The following is a 20588-nucleotide window of genomic DNA, read 5'->3' as shown; positions in this document are numbered from 1 at the left end:
TAGTATTTCCCCTCTCCGAAACCAAGAGACCCCGCGTTCAAGACCCCCCCCTTCTCCAGAGATGTGTAATAATACTGCCAGCAGCAGGAATACGCCTGTAGAGATCCCTAAACAGGGGCGGGAGTAATAAACCTTCAGGTATATATCATATGTTTACCTGTGATGAGACAGTAAGAACTGTAGATGCTGGAGTCAGACATAACACCATGTGGAGCTGGAGGAACGCAGCATCAGAGGAGCAAGAAAGTTGATGTTTCAGGTCAAGACCCTGCCCCAGAAATAGGGAGGGGGAAGGGAGCTGGGAAATAAATAGAGGGAGTGGGGCTGTGGAAGGTAGAGAGTGGTGGCCCTCCACCTCACTGACCACTCCCCACCTGCACTCACCTATTACCTTCCTCTCTACTTCCCAGCTGCCTTCCACCTCTCCCCATTTCCTAAGAAGCATCCTGACACAAAACGTCAACTTTCTTGCTCCTCTGATGCTACCTGGCCTGTGGTATTCCTCCAGCTCCATTGCTGTGTTATCTCTACCTGTCCTCAGATTAGAATTAATCTGTAGTGATATATAATGTGCCAACTCAATTGGACTATAGTAAGCGTGCAGAGAGAGATACACTTGACCATAACGATAGAAATACAATTAGCCAGTCATGAAAAGTAAGCCTGCATGGACAGACTCTAATAACAGAAATGCTACCTAAAGTCTTAACATGAGATTTAAAATTTCCAGCATCAATGTGCATAGCATTCAGGCTACTATGTGGTGTGATTCTACGTTGGCTTACTGGGCGAACATCAAAGTGGATCTCGTGTCCCTGCAGCAATGTACCTCAGTAGTTGCGGGAAATGATTGAGCTGGTGGGCCCATAGGCCATCCATGCAGTCAGGAGGTAATGATTACTTTTCGTCCACCTTGGGTATTCTGTTGTGAGAGGCAGCTTCATCTCCAAGGTTAAGACTTGGTGGCTGGGCACCTCCTTGCATCAGATGACTCTCCCAAGACTAATGAACGGGTATGTCCCAGTGATAAAGAATGAGCATACGGCCGTTCTTCAGCAGCTGCCACGGCTGCGGGCAACGTCCAAGCAGGTCATTTAGCCAATGATTTCAACTGAATCATCGAAGCAGCTGTATCATTAGGAGAGACTGGCAGCAAACCAGGCAGCACATCTAGACTCAGCTGGTCACAGCCAGGTGGATCTGTCTGCTTCAGAATAGAGTTTCTGTTTTTGTCTCTGTCACATCCACCAACATAAAACTTATGTTCTACTCTGACCACTACCTTCTATTGTCCAGCTGTCACCTACAGGAAGGCCAGAGAGGTGTCAAGGAAACATGGAAGCTGAACACAAACTGTTGACCCCTGAACACATTAACAAACTCAAAAGGAATTATGGAGGTTTGAGAACAATGAAACTCCACTTTTAGCCTTCTGCACACTGGTGGGAAGCAATCAAAATGAATATCAAGAGGTTCTTTATTCTCAAAGGTGTTCAGAAGGCAAGGGAGAGAGGCAGATGAAATTGTCCCAAATCCACAAAAACGTTAAGAACCTGCTCCTGCTGCAGGTGATTAGTGTTGATGTCAAGGATCTCCATGAGGTGAGGAGTCAGCAAACCTCACTCTTTGCCTTGGAGTTCTCCAAGATAATCTTCCATTCCATCCTGTGGAGCAGGATGAGACATGCTCATGTTTCATCTTCCAGAAAATGCACAGGGAGAGCTCTGTGATCAGCAGTGTGTAGGAGAAAGCTGGCTTGGTAACATAATCTCAGTCTGACATTTTGAGGGTCAGCAAATCCTTTTGTGCCAGACCTTATGACAAAAAGCCCACAGATTGTATGGTCTCCCTTTTGTTCCTGACCTCTATCTAGCAGGTCTCAGATGACAGCACATGGGAGAGTCTGGACCAGTTGTAATCTCTGGATGAGCTGACTAAAGCCCTTGAGTCCTTTGAGAAGAGTAAAATTCCTGGAAATGATGGCCTACCTGCCAAGCAGAAGGAAGAGAGGGAGAAAATTAGGAATTGGCAACCAATCTCACTGCTGAATGTAGACAAAATCCAGACCAAAGTCATCACCAACTGGGTCAAGTATGAACTGGAGTCAACTGACCAAACTTTTGCTGTACCTGACAGGAAGGTGTCTGAGAGCCTTGTGATATGCAGGAATACATTCGCATATCTGCAGGACAGGGGAAGAGATGGACACCTGCCCAAGGGAAGGTCTTTGACAGGACATCCCACTCCTATAAAACGGATGCACTCTCCAAGTGAGCTCTGGGGACGAAACATGTATGTTTCAATGAGGTCACCTCTTATTCTTCAAAACTGCAGAGAATTTAGGTCTAGTTTTCCCAATCTCTCAAGGACATTCCAAGGACAAACCCAAGGATTTTACTCCGTCCTGGAATAAGTTTGGTGAACCTTCGTTGCACTCCCACTTTGGCAATAATATTTTTTCTGAGGTAAGGAAAATTTACACACAATCATTCCCAGCACAGTCTAATCAAACTCCTATATAACTGAAGCAAGATCTCACTACTCCTGCACTGAAATCACCTTCCAATAAAGGCTAACATTCCATTAGCCTACCTGCTTGCTGCACCTGCATGTTAGCCTTCAGTGACTTAATGACATGGACACCTTGGTCCTTTGTTCATCTACACTTTCAGACTTCTTACTCATTTCAACAATACTCTCTACATCCATTCTTCCTAACAAAGTGGATAACTTCACATTTATCCATATTATATATCATCTGGCATGTCCTTGCCTATTTACAAACCTTGGCCAAATTCTTCTGAAGTCACTTTACATCTTCCTCACAACACACATTCCTGCTCAACTTTGCATTATCTGCAAATTTGGAAATATTACATCTATTGCCAACTCCAAATCATTGATGTATATTATGAACAACTGGGCCCAAGTACTGACCCTTGCGAAGCCTGCCAACACAAGAATGACCCATTTATTCCTATTTTCTGTTTTCTCACTGTTAGCCAATCATTAATCCATGCTAGCACATTACCTCCTATCCCATATCCTTAAATTTTAAATCAGCCTCCTGAGGGGGATTTTATCAAAAGCCTTTTGAAAATCTAAATGTACTACATCCATTGGATCTTCTTTATCAATTTTGTTAGTAACATCTTAAAAAATCTACAACAATTTTTCATTTGGAAATCCATGTTGACTGCCCACTCAGATCATTACCAACAGGTGTCTACTTATCCCTCAATTGTAATAAATTCTAGCATTTTCCTCACTACTGATAGATGGTTAATAGGTCTGTAGTTCCCTGTTTTCTCTCTCACTCCCTTCTTAAATAGTGGGATGACACTTGCTACCTTCAAATTTGACAGGAATCATTCAAGATTTGCAGAATTTTTAAAGATAATAAACAATGAATCATATTTCTCTAAAGCCACCTCCTTCTACACTCTTGATGTCAACCATCAGGACCTGGAGATTTTTGAATTTTCAGCCTCATTAATTTCTGCAGTCCAATCTTCTTACCAATGCTAATTTTCTTCAAAGTCTCTTCCTCCCCAGCTACTTGGGTCTCTAATGCTGTGAGATTTCTGAAATCTTTGGGAAAATATACACAAAGTAACCAACTGGCTTCTCTGCCTTTTCTCTATTCCCTGTTATAAATTGTCCAGACTGCCTATATGGACTCACATTTGTTTTAGTCAAACATTTCTTTTTCACCTATCTATCCAGGATTTTATAGTCCATTTTTATGTTTTGTTTTGCTAGATTACATTCATATTCTATTCGCCCTTCCCTTATCAATTCATTAGTCTTTCTTTGTGGTAATCTATAAACCTCCCAATTCTCAGAATTACTGCTATTTCTGCTAACTTTGTAGACCTTTTCTTCCAATCTAATAACATCTGGATTTTCCTTTGTTAGCCATCACCTTTGTTGCCTCACCTTTTTTGAGTTTTTGCATTTCAAAAGAGTGTTGCCAATGTGCAGTCACACATTTTAATATACTTTCCCAATTCACTTCAGCCAATTTGTGCCTCGTGCCTTCATAATTTCCCTTTTTCAAATTTATCTTCTTTGCTTTGGAATGAACTATCTTACTTTCAAGCAATCATTCATTCCTAAAAGTTATTTTACAACAATATTGTTAATTAGCCCTTTTTTCATTACACAATATCAGATCTAAAATAGCACTTCCTCTAGGTGGCTCCTCAACCTACTACTCTAGAAAATTGCTGATAACACAATCCAGAAAATTGCCCTCCATAGATTTAACACTCAATTGGTTTACCCAGTCTATATGCAGATGAAATCACTCATGCTACATGCTTCTCTCATCTCTTAGTTAAAACCATGCTCCACACCAGTGTTGTCACTTTTATTTTCATCTTTTGTGTGGGCCTCCAAGGTTTGAGCAAAGTAATGATTTCTGAAATCTGAAGTCAAAGCGGTGAATGGCATTAAAACACTGATCATTGTGCACGGATTCTCAAACTGGCTGTGCAGTTTATAGGGGATGTTCTCCACAAAACTACTTCTATTTGGTGGATTCTAACCACTGTCTGCTACCCCTTCTGCTTTTCAGCTCCACCCAAAACAGTAGCCACACATTGTTCTTCTGATACAAGATCCTCCCTTAAAAACTGTACTTATCATCAGTGTAACTCTACCTCCTTTCACGCTTCCTAAACATTGAATATCTTTGAAAATTCACTTCTTAGTGCAGATAACCATGCAGCCATGTTGCTATTAGTGGCAATGAGATCACATCCATGTATCTCAACTTGTGCCTTTAGATCATCTCTGCTGTGAATGCTGCACCCATACAGGGAGAATGCTCTTCACTTGGTCATTTTAATATCATTCCACTTTTGAAACATACTTGATGCTCAACTTTGCTTGTCCTCTTTCTAGTCTCCCTGGCATTTTTTTTGTTTAATATTCACAAAGTGGTTTCCTGTACATGGGGAGACCAAAAGGAGATCGGATGGATTCAGTTCTATAGAGAGTGGATGGCTGTTCCATGAAATCACTCCTGTTCAGTTATAAGCATGACGTGAAAATTCTTGTTGCTTACGTAAAGCTGACAATTATTTTTGGGCTGCTGACCAAAAATTGGAAAAGATACTGCTTTAAAGCAAGAACGTGATGTAAGAGATATTTGCAATTTCACAAACAAGTTACTGGAACAAATTGGATTTTGTTTTTACAATGTAGCCTTATTCTGGCAATGACTGAGAATTTCAGTCTAATCAGCACCAGCTGCTGTGTGATCAGGACAACTCAGCATAGTAACACCCTCCTGATTGGTTCCTGGGCAGGCGACTACAGTTTTATATGTTGACAATACAGCACAAACATCCAGTCTGTGAAGAGAAAGCATCAATTTCTCTTTTTCTCCCATGTATTCAGAATAGAAGAAAATCTCGAGGAGCTAACTACTCTCTTACCCTTCCTCTGTAAGCTGCTCTTTTGGCAAACCCTCTGTTGAAAGAAAAAGTGAAAACCATTTTCAGGAACATTAAAAGGGCGCATTCTCAACCAGTGAATGCCTGAGTGTAGGTGCACCAACAACCTTGTATTGTCAACAAATAATCAGAAAGAATTGAAGAAACCAAAAGAAAACAACTCATTAAGGTCTGTGATAACAAGGTGTAGAGTTGGATGAATAGGGCAGACCAAGCAGAATCAGAGAAGCAGGGAAGCTGACGTTTCGGGCCTAGACCCTTCTTCAGAAAATATTTTCTGAAAGATCTCCGGGTTAAGTAAAATCATTTGCAGGCTTCTAGAATCATAGAATCCCTACAGTGCAGAGAGAGGCCAATTCAGTCCATTAAGTCTGCATTGACCCTCCGAACAGCATCCGACCCACACCTGGCCCCTAACCTATCTCTGTAATCTTGCATTTACCATGACTAATCCACCTAGTCTACACATTCCTAGACACAATGGACAATTTATCATGGCCAAACCATGCACATGGCCTAACCTGCACATCTTTGGACTTTGGGAGGAAACTGAAGCACTCCGTGGAAACCTACACAAATACTGGGAAAATATGCAAACTCCACATGACAGTCATCCAAGGGTGGAATCAAACCCAGGCTTCTGGTGCTGTGAGGCAGTAGTGCTAATCACTGAGCAACTGTGCTGCCCCATCAGGATCTTTATGCCATGGATCTTTCTACCAGGATCTTTATGGCAAGCCCAGTAGCAATAGGCAATTATCAACATGAATAGGGCCATGAACCTGAGAGTCCCTCATCAAGAATCTGCACACAGACAACAAAGGCAGGAAGGTCATTAGACATCTGCTTTCAGACAGAGATATGTCTTTGTGAAGTAGCATCTGTTACTGAAAAGTTTCCAGTAGTCAGCTGTCACATGTGCCATCCTATCTAAGAATTTTTGAAATGGTGTTAGAGGGAGCTCCTTTTCTGGGAAGGCTGTGGTAATGGCATTAAAAAAAAACAGATTTTCCCTACTGAAGGAAGTCAGTGATATTCGGAAGGGAGCGGATTGAAGTTTATATTGAACTGTGAAATGCAAATAAAGAGTTGTAGAGGACAGACACATGCCTACTTTGGAAAATAGATGACTGGCAATGTCAGAAGTCAGACATCACCTCATGAAGGAACAGCATTCTGAAAGCTTGTGATTTCAAGTAAACCTGTTGGACTATAACCTAGTTTCGTGTGACTTCTGACATTGTCTACCCGAGTCCAACCCCAGCACCTCCACATCATGACTACCAATGTGACATGGACCAGAAACTTCACTTTCAACTTGACATTCCACAGGCTACTGGACTGAATGTGGAGTTCAAACATTTTAGACCACAACCTGGGCCTCATGTTTGTTTCTGCTTGTCCTTTTTGTTCTCATTTCTTTCTTTATTTCCTCATTTTGCATTTGAACATTGTTTTGTAGTATAGTCCCCCACTCTGGACACATCTTTTGTTCCTTTATTGTACCCTTTGCCATTCTTTTTGGCTTTTGTATTGTGAAATCTTTTCCCATTTAATCTTCCTTGCTACTTACTCTTGCTTCACCTTCCCTTTGTTCTTCTTCCTATTCCCCAAGTTCTCTTGCTGAAAACGTGATACACACTTCTATACTCCTCAAGTCTGAATAACTATACACCGGAAACGCGAACCTTTTCTCCCGGCAGATGCTGGCTGATCTACTGAGTATTTGTAGTACTCGTATTTTCTGTTTCATTTCAGATTTCAGGCATCTGCAGAGTTTTACTTTTGTTACTCACACTGGCTTTTTATTTCAGATTTAGTTCTTTAACTGAATTTTTTAGCTGCCACGGTAGAATTTCAAGTCGCTACCTGCTAGATTATAGTCCAGGCCTCTAAATCGGTAACCACTGTGTTACCGTACTATATAAATATGTAAGATTTAAGAAGTAAGAATATAATCGCCTGTAAACAATAACAGTAAAAATTACTAATTTCAAATAATTATATAAGTAAGTTCAAAAACGCATTGATTCATAATTAAACAATTATATTCATAAAATGAATTTATCTATGTTAACAATGCCAAAGTTGACTGTTTATAACCGCAACCAGTACCAAGCCTCATATTGGATCCTATTTACATAAAAACGTTTACGAATATATATGAATGTTTACAGCAAATTCCATTTCTTCAATACGTTTTTTTTAACCTCTAACCAACTCCAGGAGTTTGATCTTTATTGATATTTATCCATTAGCCGACTTTTATTTTCGGCAATGAGCGCTTTACAAGCGAGCAGAATACTAAAACTGTGACAAAAAATATCTTTGTGACCTTTGCCAACCCAACAATGGAATTGGTGACCCCGAGTCGGAAATTCTTTCTGCCGACGTCGTTCGCTCAATTCAAATCGTGAATTAACCCGGGGGAATTCTGCTACATTATAGTCCAGGCCTCTAAATCGGCAACCACTCTGTTACCGTACTGGATAAATATATGACTTACCGACCGTCCGCTGTCACTGAGAGAACTCGGAGATGCGAGCCTTTTTCATGATTATTATCGTGTGTCTTTTGCTTTCTCAAAGAAAGGCAAAAGGTTAGTTATGAATAAACACATCTACCTGGTAAAGACATGTTTCAATCGTGCTTGCTAATGCTCACCAATTTTTAAAAAACATCTCAGCACTATATAAATTTGATCAGAACAATCTTTCACTCTGTTGTCCTCCGGCTCACTATTTGTTCCACACAAATTTCCTGATGTGTTTTGTGTTATATGTTTCTTTCCTTCTATGTATCGCTCACACTCAGGAGATCAACCTAACATGAACAGTGACAAAGTTGATGATAAGAGACCAGTGAAGGCCTTGACTGAACGGTTTCTACGTTTCACTAAGTCATTGCTTCCAACTTCCCAGATTAGAGATAGTGTTCACCGAGTCTTCGGAAGAGAGGGAGAGACAGGTAAAACACATCTATGCTGACTGGCTTACTTTTATATTGTTAAACCTAGCTGACATACCACAGCTGTTGCTTAGTTGGGTTCAAAAGAATTGGACATCTCTGGTGAAACACTGGGTCAAATAGTGATTTTTTTTACTATAACATAATACCTAAGCCTGCCCACTAACATTATTCATTTAGACATAACCCGCTCCTGATGAAATGGGACCAGCACTAAGGCAGGAGGGAGCTCCACAAGTTAAATGGGTTGGACATCAACAGAGCAGGGAGCGTGTCCTTTTGGGGAGGTTAAATTGTTCTACCAGGAAAGCCTTAATCTAATGAAGCATTAGTGAGGAAGTGCAAATGCACAAAGATTGTACGTGAAAAAAATGGTGGAAGTGCTTAGTGAGTGAATCCAGAGGGCTAGATGTCTCATTCACTCATGTTTTTGGACCTTTGGTGAAAAGGAGTAGCAAAGAGAGAGAGAGAGAGAGCTGTAACAAAGTGCAACAGCAACCGGAGAGGCAGCAAATATGCCTACCTTGGGGGATGCAGTGGAGAAGGAGGGATGGGAGGGAGAATTAGGGTGTAGAACGAGCCTACTGACAGAGAAGGAGTTGTCCATGAGGGAGGCTTTATAGACCATGGCACGTCTACCCCGAATGTCAGATCTGCTGCTGTGGCACCAAACACTCTGCCTCTCTGAGGACAACCATCCCAGGTTAGCTGTGTTATGCTGGAGGATGAGCTAAGGTCCATAGGAAACAGTAGCTACACAATGCAAGTGGAACTGAAGATAACTACAGCATTTAAATCTTTGGATCATTCTAGAGATCCATTGAACAGGTTGTGGGTCCTCCTAGTTTCAGCTTATTGGTAACCATCTTGATACAGCAATACCACGCTCAAGAGGGTCGACCAATTTGTGCATTGGTTCAGGTAGAGAAGACAATAAGATTTAGGGCCAATCACAGGATTCCAAGGTGCAGAGTGATATTTGTACAGTCAACAAGGCTCCCAATTAACAGTCTGCAGCTACAGAAAGAATTTATGCTTTCCCAATGTCTGACTAGTCTATGGCCATTGCAAGTGCTTCTTTCACGTTCTTACATGGTTCCTGAGAAGCAGGCACAATTCCTACATATAAGGCTATCCCAAGGACTAGACCTTTTAGATCTCTGCCATCTTAACGATACCTTAAAGGATGCATACTGGGTGATGGGAGTGGGTGATGCTGAAGCTATAATGCCTCTTCAAAACCCTCGCTTTGATTTTGAAGAGAGTTACAACAGCTATCACAGCACCATTCAAGTGATGATAAAGCAGGCTATAGGTCTTCTGGAAATTAAGCTGAATTGTCTAGACAGATGATTTGGAGCCTTAAATGATGGACTGGAAGTTGTTTCCCATACCATTTGAGGTATTTCATGTCCAATACAACCTACATACAGGGGATAGCAACTGAACAATGAGGATATTGCCACAGAATCCCTATAGTGTGGAAGCAGGTCATTTGGCCGATCTAGTCGACATCAACATTCCAAACAGCATCCCACCCAGACCTGCCTACCTACCCTAACCCCATGACCCTGCATTTCCCATGGCTAATCCACGTAGCCTGAACATTCCTGGACCCTATGAGTGATATAGCATGGCCATTCCACGTAACTGCACATCTTTGGGTTATCGGAAGAAACCAGTGCACCTGGAGGAAACCCATGTAGACGTGTGGAGAATGTACAAACGCCACATAGACAGTCACCCGATGGTGGAATTGAACCCAAGTTCCTGGCATTGTGAAGAACAGCGCTAACCCCTGAGCCACTATGATGCCCCCTATTGCTGAGCACAATTTCTCTTTCAATGGTAAAGAGGAAGTGGTGGTCAGATGTTAGATGCTGCTTCGTCCTATGGAAGGCCAGAGAGTCTACAGGCACAAGAGATTCTAAGCACCTGTTCATACAGGAATGGTTGGACCCACAGATCTTTTTTAGATGTCCCTTCATCTCCCCATGTTGCTTTAGCATTTGCCACTCCTACCCTGCTGACAATTCCATCAGCCTGAGTATCAGCATCACTGGACTCCCCAGCAGTGTTCTTGCCTGTCACAGTTTGCATCAGCTGTTTGGTTGGGTGCATCTGTGCTGTGTTAACTAGATTATGGTTCCACATCTACTTGAACACACATCCACAACATGGAAGTATCTGTTGTGTGGAAGATGTGGATCAGAGATGTGACAGAATGACTTCTGTGGATTCCACACCCTCTTTACAGAAAGACAACTATTCCCAGGCTCTGCAGTTGAAAGAGTAATTAGAGGAACACACGGATTCCATCATGTCCTTCATTCTACTGTTTGTGTGGAGCTCCATTTTACCAATGGTGGACTATCGCATTATGCCTCATGTTTGTGCCCTTCTGTTAGGTCACAAATGCTTGTCTCTCTACTTGCATATTACCTGTGATAGGTCTTGTGCTATGCTCCAAGCTCTGGTGCCTCCTGCTCAATGTAGGATCCATGGATCCAGAATACCAGAGCCAGTTTCCAACCTTTCTTAAGTAGTGTGATAATTACACACAAATAGTGAGTTCAGCTCATCTCATGGCTATTACTGCATGTATCCTTTAATACCAGCTTTTTAAGTATACCTTTTAAGGATGGCATGGTGGCTCAAATGTTAGCACTGCTGCCCCACAGTGCCAGGGATGTGGGTTCAGTTCCAGCTTTGGGCGACTGTCTGTGTGGAGTTCGCCCATTCTCATTGTGTCTGCATGGGGTTTCTGTGGGTGCTCCAGTTTCCTTCCATAGTCCAAAGATGTGCAAGTTAGCTATATTTGCCATGCCAAATTGTCCATAGTGTTTTGGGATGTGCAGGCTAGGTGGATTAGCCATGGTAAATGCAGGTTGTAGGGTCTGGGTGGGGTGCTGTTCAGAGGGACAATGTAGAATTGATAGGTCAAATGGCCGCTTTTCCACACTGTAGGGATTCTTTTCCAGATATATTTATTGTACTTGAATTGTGGAAGAATTTAAACCTGTTGCCCCAGAACATTAGGCTGAGCCTCTTGTCAGCCTCATTATGTTGACATTTCCCTTGTTGCATGAAGCTTATTTTTTTCGTTCATAGGATGTGGGTGAACAATTGATGTCCGTCCTTACTGATTGAACTTAAGAAGGTAGAAGTAAGCTGCCTTCTTGAACAGATGTAAGTCCTGTTAAGAAAAGAGTTCCAGGATTGTAACCCAGTGGCAGTGAAGTAATAGTGATATATTTGCAAGACAGGATGGTGTCTAGTTTAGAGTGGAACTGAGAAGTAGTGGTGTTCCCATGAATCTGAAACATTTCATTCAAGGTGGTAGAGTTTATGGGTTTGTGAAGTGCTGTTGAAAGGGCCTTGGTGGATTACTGCAACACATCTTATAGATGACACAAGTTGTGGCACTGAATATTGGTGGCAGATGGAGTCAATATATAATTGGTGCATGGGGTATGAATCAAGTGAGTGGCTTTGTCATAGTGTTCTTGTTTTTTTGAGCATTGTGAAACTACACTTTTCTAGGCAACTAGAGAATGTTTCATCACACTCATGAGTTATGCTTTGTAGATAGTGAACAGGTTTTGGGGAGTCAGGTGAATTCTTCACTGTAGAATTCCTAGACTCTGACCTGCTCTAGTAGCCACAGTATTCATGTTACTGACCGGAATAGACCAAAGGTAACCCCCAGGAAGTTGATAGTCAGGGATTCAATAATATTAATGCTATTCAGTGTCAAAGGCAGATGTTTAGGTTCTCCATTGTTGACAATGTGCATTGTCATTGCCTGGCACATTGCACAAGTTTACTTATCTATTACACGTCCAAGTTTGAATGTGGTTCAAATCTTATTGCACACGGACATAGAGTGCTTCACTACCTGAGGAGTTATGAATGGCACTGCCCAATCAACTGGTGCAATCATCATTACTGACCTTCTGATTGAGGGAAGGTCATTGATTAAGCAGATGAAGATAATTGGGTCTAGAATTCTACTAGTATGGTAAATTTTGCTTTTCAGCACTCTCTATAATTTTTCCAGCTTGCATTCTTGGGTCAGGCAAAAGTGTTCATTGACAGGTTGAGGCAGCATGTGTTTAATGGAGTCTTTTGACTGATTACTTATTTCCCATGACTTTGTTTGTTCTCGGGTCTCCCTAAAGAAGAAACATGTGATGTTTACTATCACATCGATGCCTCTTGTAACTGGTAGGGATGGAATTTATTGTTAATAGCCTGTAAATAAGGGGACAATTTTGTTAGATTCATTTGATTTCAATTGATGGCATTGGGCATGTCATAATAATTGACTAATCAAGAGTATGTCAAGTAAAACTGTTCTCTTAACTAATTAACTACTGTCTTATCTAGACTGACCAAGCTTGTTTAGATGAAGGGGACTCAAACAAATACTTTTCTTACATGTATCAGCTGTAAGACTCCCTATAGTGTCAGCTTCCATTCAGTAATAGCATGTTTGACTGAGTCAGAGGGTCACAAGTTCATGTCTGAATCCCAGACCCAAGTCTATAGCCCCTGCTGATTCTGATAATACTGCATGTGAGCAAATGATGCATTGTTAGAGATGTTTTGTTTCAAGTAAGACATTAAATTAAAGATTTATCTGCAATACTATTTAAACAGAAGGAAACCTTCCTTTGATTCCAGGCAAATACTTATCCCTCAAGTAACCTCACCAATACAGAAGATGTGGTCATGATCACATGGCTGTGGGATTTTGCTCAGTGTACAAGTGGCTGCAACAATTGTTTAATTATAAGTCACTGAATTTCCAAAGCTATTTATTCACTAATGGCAAAATGCCTTGGGACGTCCTGAGATTGTGAAAGGTTCTGTATAAATGAAACTAATTTTTAAATGAATCTGTCATACTTACGATCTAGATGTTCATCTGAAGCATGGCTACTTAGGAAATATGCAGAAAATATGGAACCCCACATCAGTGTTTTTGAGCGAAGGGAAGCTTCGGGCAATTGTGCAGATTATTAAAATGTGTCATATAAAATGCTCGTGTGTCATCTTTTATTTTCAGTTGAAGTTTTGATCCCTTTGAGAGGGTCGCCTGTTGCCATTTACTGTCTGACTCCAGAGCTAAGTCAGAACACCATCAGCAATCCCTCGACGTATTGGTGGAGGGAGGGGGAGTCTCGGGCTCGTGCAATAGGTATGTTATAGTGAAAAGTGAAACTGAAACTGCTGTTGGGTTCAGACATGAGATTTCAATGTGATTGCAAATCATATCGTACATTCTGGGCAAAAGTCAGTTACACGGTCAGTTTTACCCTCCATCCTTTTATAAGATTACGTTTCTTAAGACATTGCAAATATGTTATTTGGTTACTCCAGCTCCTGGGACTCCACAACATTTTCTGGGCAACTGGGCATGAATTTGGTGTAGGAGGGAGAAGGAAACGTGTTTATGTAGTGTTTTGCAGCTCTCTTTCACTGGTTTCTGACTAGTTCAGTGCTTTCACTCCTCCAGCCAAATGAAAGGAAAATATACCCTTAGATAGTAAACTACAGAAGGAACAGATGAAACAGTAAGAAAGGAAAAGACAAACCAGTTTCTCCATCAGTACTTATCCTAGTCCACACTTGTATGATCATAGCAAATCATATGTCAGTGTGTTTATATAGGTGGGTGAGTATGTGTATGTATAAGTGATGCCTGATGATGTTTACTCTAATTTTGGTTATTTCTGTTTAACCTCTTACTGCATGATTTTATTCACTACAACAAGTTCAAAAGGTCAACACTGGAGCATCAGTCAGTCCAACCTATTAATATTTGGGGTGGATTTAGACTGTCCAATCAATTGTCTAATTGTTACTGGGAGTAAGCACAAAGGCAGGGGAATGGGCTGATTCTTTTTGGGTAACTTAAGTCAAGAATATGAGGTTAATGTGACTGTAAAGGAGTGTTTACTGATGTGGAAACTATTATGTCAACTACAAAGTAATCAAAGAAGCAGGTGTAAGCTATTCAGCAAAGGAGTAAATAACAAGAAACAAATATTTGACTTGTAAAAGATTCTATGAGCTTGCCTCAATTACTGGGACTGTTGTTCCACTATGAAAATGAGCTTTGGGCTCCTCGCCCTCACCTTACCCTTCATGCACCCCAACACCACCATCTCCCCCCACCAATGATGCCCCTCCTGCCCTCACCATACTTCCTAAGCCCTCTCATTGCACCCATTGGTTCTAAATCCCCATGTTCACTCATCCAATATCCACCATGGAGACAATTCTTCAGCCCTACAATGTCAGGAAATATTAGATTCTTATCAAACAGTCAAAATAAACAGCCATTCAAAAACACCTCCAAAAATATCTCTCTGCTGAGAAGTGTATAAAAGTGCCAAACACCCAGCCTTCAAACTCCACTTCAAGAGGAAAAGTTAATCATCTTAAGAGCTCACAAAACTTTTAAAATAAACAACATATTCAAAAATGTCTTTAGACAATTAATTGTTCATAAAATTGTCAATCAGAACAAAGCCCACAGTTCCCTTTACAGGTGTGTTACCAACTGCTGCTCACCTCAGTTAAATAGTGGGCCTTGGTGCTCAGCCAAATATTTGAAATTTTTCCAATGTGTAGGTGTGTCAACGAAGTTCCTAGAGCTGCATTCATTAAAGTCTTTTGATGTAGTGCAGCTTCCGATAACCAAATTATCAAACAACAAAAAAACTCAACAGGAAATTAACAGTTTAAAATCTTAATTTCAATATTGCTGATTACAGAAGAACAGTTTATCTTCTGCATGAATTACTCTGATATATCTTAACACTTCATAATGCTAGCCAATATTTTGTTAATAACCTTGAAGAACAAAGTGCTACCTATCAAGTCTTGCATTTAAAACATACAGATTATACACCATTACATTATGATTTTTGGTATTATCAACAACACTATCTGAATTTACTTGTTAAAATGATCCTGACTCCAAATTAGGCTTTACACATGATTCGCATCTCCTCAGAGGTGACATGAACCAGATCTCATAATAAAATAGGCACCATAGCAGGAAAGCAGAGGGTAGATCTAAATTTCACACGCCACAGTGAACTAACTGATAATCTACACCCTTGTCCTGGGATTAAAATAATCCGACATGACTGGTGTAAGGGTGGGAATCCTGGAATTTGACCAGAACTACCTCTTTAAATTCCCCAACCACCAACTCACATCTGTTTCAAAAAAAAATACAGGCATGAAAATCTGGCAACTTTAGTGATCGTTGCTTCACTAAAGCAGGTCCACTGAATGTAGCTGTAGTTCTTGACACCTGAGTGAGATTTATAAACTTAGCACCAGAAGCCATACCTTGCAGGGAAGAAGGGAAAACAGTTGAAGAAGAAAATATTGCTATCAGCCTGGTATGCTGGAGTTGTTGGTTGGTTCGCTGAGCTGACTGGTTTTTGTGCAAACACTTTGTCTCCCTTATAGGTGACTGCCCACCAATGACAGATCAGATCATATAAATTCAGAGTGGGACAGAACAACAGCGTTTCAATGGAAGCTACACAGCACTGATGATTTCACCTCGAAGGGAGATGAAACATTTGCACAAAAACCAGTCAGCTCGGTGAACCAACCAACAACTCCAACGCAACCTGAGCTACAGATCTTCGTTAAAGTATTAAGCTTGTTATGTTATAGAGAAGAAACAGGGGAATGGGAGTAACTAGGTACCTTGTTCACAGGTGTAAGCGCAGTGTCCCAATGCACCTCCTCCTGTACTGTAGGATTATGATTGTTTGTTATGATCCCTGCATCTAATTGTTTGCCAGGAGAGGGTGATCAGTACAGAGTGAGGCTTGATGGAAGCTTGATGCTGTTAAATTGGGAAACCTCACAAGCCACTGGCCTCTATTTTTGCACCATGACGCATTTCAGACACCAGGAAGAACACAGCTTGACGCTCCGCTTCTGTCTTGTGGGTGAGTGAAACCTTAGTTCTGTCATTTATGTGCATGAGTAGGTTAATGAACCGTATTCCGTTTGAGAGCAGTCTGGCACAGTGTAGTCTAACATTCAAGAACAGAGCAGGGCAGGAACCACGCTGACACCTCCTGTTTGACTAAAGTGACTCTATGTGGACCACAGATGAAGTAATCTGCCTCTTCCTCTGCTCCAGCCTACCACTTACCGTTTCAAAGCCTACAAGTTGGTGCACAGCTGGAGACCTTGACCTGTGAGCAACGTTATGTGAAGAACTTCATTACATCTGCGAAGTCAGTGCTTGATGCATTGTGCGAAAAACTGTCTTGTCAGATAAACTTAGAATTTGATTGCACACAGTGGGAAACATCACCCGGTACAATGGAACACCACATCCAGCTCAATATCACAGGTATGTGATATTGGGTAACTGCACACATATCAAATGATCCTGGCATAAGTATAGCCTCAAGGGTAAATGCGCTTCCTGGTGTGGAATTCACACTCAATATCAGGAAGACTCAAATGTAAATGCATAGTTATAATCTTCTGATTGTTATGATTTTCTTGCCCTACACAGTGCAGTCGCAAGGTGAAGATGCAATGATCCCATGTACAATGGGCCAGGAATGTCACAACGAAGAGACATTGAGGAAGGTAAGGAAATCACAGGGGGAAGATTCAGGACAATTTCATTCCTTGAAAAAATAATCTTAGCTGCATCAAAATACTGCTGCCACTAGAAATCAAATATAAACAGTACATGCTGGAAGAATTCAACAAGTCAGACCACGCTTGAGAGAAAAATACGTTTACCTTTCAGGTAGACAGTCTTTCATGCGATTATGTTAGAGCTGTAAATGTTTTCAATCAAAGATACGGCAGAGGTAAGAACAGAACAAAAAAAGGTAATCTATGATAGGATGGAAAACAGGAGAGATTAATTGACAAAAGGGATCTTGAAACAAAACAAAAAGGGATCGAAATGGGTCAAGAGAAGAAACATAAAGTGAATCCTGAAAGGTGTAAATGGCAACAACAAACTCAATGCCTACAGCTTTTATCCATAAAGAAACAGAGCAGTGGTTATGTTCTGAGATTCAAGAAAGAAAAAAACATTGTTATATATCAGTGTTAAGTCTGGAAGCCTGTGAAGTGTCTCACAGGATTAAGTGCAGTTTGTGGAACTGCTGTCATCAATATAGGAAGTTAAGGACAGAAAGGTCATAGTAGGAGCTGGCAGCAAAATTGAAATGCCAGGAGACTGGAAGCTCAGGGCTAACTTTGTGGATTGAACAGAGATGTTCTGCATAGTGGTCACCCAACCTACGCTAGGAATATTTGACTAGAGTGTAAAGAGTGAATTATTTTGTATTTATCGGCCCTGGCAATGTTTAGAGCACGTAGGAGATTTACTCTGTATCTAACCTCTACTCTACTTTGTTTTGAGGAAGTGTCACAGGACCCGAACTGATGCTGCCGGACATGCTGAGCTTTTCTAGCAACTTCTGTTTTTGTTCTACTTTGTGGAAATGCTTAATGTGATAAACCGGAGTCAGGTTAACTTTGTATCTAACTCAAATTGTGCCTGTCTTTGGAATATTTGAAAGAACACTGAAGGAGAAACTTTACTCTGAAAGAATTTAAAAACTTGATCTGAAACTGGATCTCAAATATAGAAGAATTCCCTGGGGTCTGTGCTTAGCAAAATATGTGTATGATAAATGTATTGTCCTGTTTCCTGTAGGCATCCTGACAATTAACCAAAGTGTCTGCAAGCAATGAGTTAAAGTTTAAAAAATGTAAAATCAACAGAAATTGCCATCAAGTATAGTGGGCCCAAATTCAAATAAATAACTTACTTTGAATGATAAATATCTAAAGAGAAAAACTGGAGAAAAGAAAATATTGAATAAATGAAATAACTGCACAGAGGCCAGTGTTCTATCACCAAATCACCCTTTATCTACTGGTGCACAGTATACTGGCTGTGGCTAGCCAGCCCACAGTCAGTCCTCAACTGGAGACATTCTAATCTCCTGGTTTTCTTTTCAATCAACATGCAGTTTATTTTTTAAGAATTAAAATATAGATGGAAATATTGAAAATGTTTAGGTTTGCAAAAATATCTCTGTAGATTCGTCTTCTTCTTCTGAAAGTCTTTTTAGAATTAAAACATAATAAGATGCAGGGAGAAAATTTCATATTCTTTTTCTGGCAGTACCTGTACTGCTTCCATTCTTTTCCTAATTATACAATATAAGGTAATTTTGTGACCAAAAACTAGGTACAGCTCAATTTCTCATCTATTTCACAGAATAAAATGAGAAAGGCAGATTCAGAAAACCCACCCAGTGTTCACAGTCCTCTCAAATCTTCTGGTTTTTTGGTCAGCCAAGGCTTTCTTGATTGGCCCAGATTAACAATCCCAGTCAAGCATCTCGTAGTTAACCAGGTCCGCCTGGTTCCAATCACCACATCCCTCCCCCGCTTCTCTTGCAATGCATTTGCCCCAGATCCAGTTCTTCTGACTTGGAATCAGACACAGGCTGCGTTTACTGGACGGTAGCCTGAATCCCTGTCTGGAACATCTTGGAAGAATCTCTTCCTCTTCTTCCTGTGGCAACAGTATTGAGGATGCATCCTTTTCAGATTCTGAGGTTTCCTCGACACTAGGTAGAACGGCAACACTTGTGGTTTCCGCCAGGCATTTGGGGTGTTCCAAGCAGCTAGGAATGTTTTACTCCTGCCCTGTTTGCGAGGTAACGGCTTTCAGGTTATCCACATGTTAGCTCTGAATGGTATCACCTTCCCAAGCTTTGTAAGTCATGGGACCTGACCTCATGTCAACCTCACCTTGTACCCGTACAGAGCTATTTTCATGGTTCTAAGACTAAACTCCATCCCCTGAATTAAATTGTCTCTCTTGCACAGAGGAGGCTTTTGGCTGCTCCTGCTGGTGCAACACCTCCCTCCCCCGCCCCAGGTAAATGGCATTCATGATCCGTCACCAATCCTTTGGGAGTCCGTGCATTGCGAACAATGCCTGTGGTTTCTCAATTGTCATCCCTGAGTTTACCAAATGAACATTATGCACGTTCACCCACTTCGACTGGGCATCCACAAAGATCAGGAACATTGAGCCCATGAAAGGACCAACATAGTGGACATGCTGCCGAGTCCAGGGTTTACTTGGCCATTCCCATGAACGTGGGGGTGCTGCTGGTGACAATTTTTGTCCTTGAAGGCAGTCTGGGCAGTGTCCCACCAACGGAGCTATGTTGACATTCACCCCTGGCCATGAGACATAGCTTCTTGCTAGCCTCTTCATCTTGGAAACCAGTATCTGGCGGTGACCTTTACTCAGGACAATCACCCTTGCTTCCCACAGTAATATGCCACCCTCTGCGATGATCTGGTCTCAGCTAGTCTAAAAAGATTTCAATCCTGATTGTGATGGCCCTTCTGTTTCCCCCATTACCACCAGCTGTTTCAGTTTTTCTAGGACAGGATCTTTCATGTCCACAGTCGGATATTGTCCGCGGTGACTGGAAGGGTATCCAGAAAGTCTATAACCAAAATGGACTCTTCCAGGGGAGGCCCCACTGATGGAGTAAATGCCAGTGGGAGGCGGCTCAAGCCACCCGCATCAGCCACTTGGCTTCTTGGATGGTGCTGTAACTTGTACCTGTATATGTTGAGAATAAGGGCCCAACGCTGAATCCTATTGGAAACTATGGGCAGCATCACCTAGACTTCCTTCAGTAGCCCTAGCAGGGGTTTCTGAACTGTTACGATGACAAATTCCCATCTATACAGGTGTTGGTGGAACTTCCTCACACCAAAGCTGACCGCCAGACCTTGCTTCCCTATCTGGACATGTCTGTATTTGGCATCAGCCAAGATCCGGGAAGCATATGCTATCAGGTGTTCCTTTCCATTGGGCCACCAGTGAGCCAACACTACCCTGATACCATATGGGGAGGCATGGCATATCAGCACTACTGCTCACTTTGGATTGTAGTGGATCAACATCTAAGATGACAACAGTCGCATTTTCACTTTCCTAAAGGCAATGGGTGGGCCTTGCAAAATCTCAGAATTGTGTCCTGATCAACATATAAAGTGGCTTCGCCCCTTTGATAGTCCCTTGTTGAAGAATGCCTGGGT

General features: G+C 41.5%; 1 protein-coding gene and 1 long non-coding RNA gene across 3 annotated transcripts in view; one reads left to right on the top strand and one right to left on the bottom strand.

Annotated features, from left to right (window-relative positions):
* The first annotated feature begins 94 nt into the window (after positions 1 to 94).
* Positions 95 to 20588, top strand: part of LOC125466738 (zona pellucida-binding protein 1-like) — a 33998-nt gene continuing 13504 nt past the window's right edge. Inside the window, exons 1-6 of one of the 2 annotated variants that reach the window (XM_048561684.1) lie at positions 95 to 138; positions 8277 to 8429; positions 13501 to 13632; positions 16268 to 16417; positions 16615 to 16830; positions 16999 to 17075. In XM_048561684.1, coding sequence (XP_048417641.1) covers positions 8291 to 8429; positions 13501 to 13632; positions 16268 to 16417; positions 16615 to 16830; positions 16999 to 17075 — 714 coding nt within the window. In that variant the 5' untranslated portion in view covers positions 95 to 138; positions 8277 to 8290. Of the gene's footprint in view, positions 139 to 7999; positions 8062 to 8276; positions 8430 to 13500; positions 13633 to 16267; positions 16418 to 16614; positions 16831 to 16998; positions 17076 to 20588 lie in introns of those variants that run through there. The other variant, XM_048561683.1, reaches the window with a different exon arrangement.
* LOC132211098 (uncharacterized) overlaps positions 1687 to 20588 on the bottom strand; it is an 81906-nt gene continuing 63004 nt past the window's right edge. Inside the window, exon 4 of the long non-coding RNA XR_009447407.1 lies at positions 1687 to 1988. This is a non-coding gene — a long non-coding RNA (uncharacterized LOC132211098). The remainder of the gene's footprint in view (positions 1989 to 20588) is intronic.

Source organism: Stegostoma tigrinum, chromosome 28, assembly GCF_030684315.1.
Source record: "Stegostoma tigrinum isolate sSteTig4 chromosome 28, sSteTig4.hap1, whole genome shotgun sequence".
NCBI classification, from domain to species: Eukaryota; Metazoa; Chordata; class Chondrichthyes; order Orectolobiformes; family Stegostomatidae; genus Stegostoma; species Stegostoma tigrinum.
Note: the sequence above shows the minus strand (reverse complement) of the source record. Positions and strands in the feature narration are given on the sequence as shown.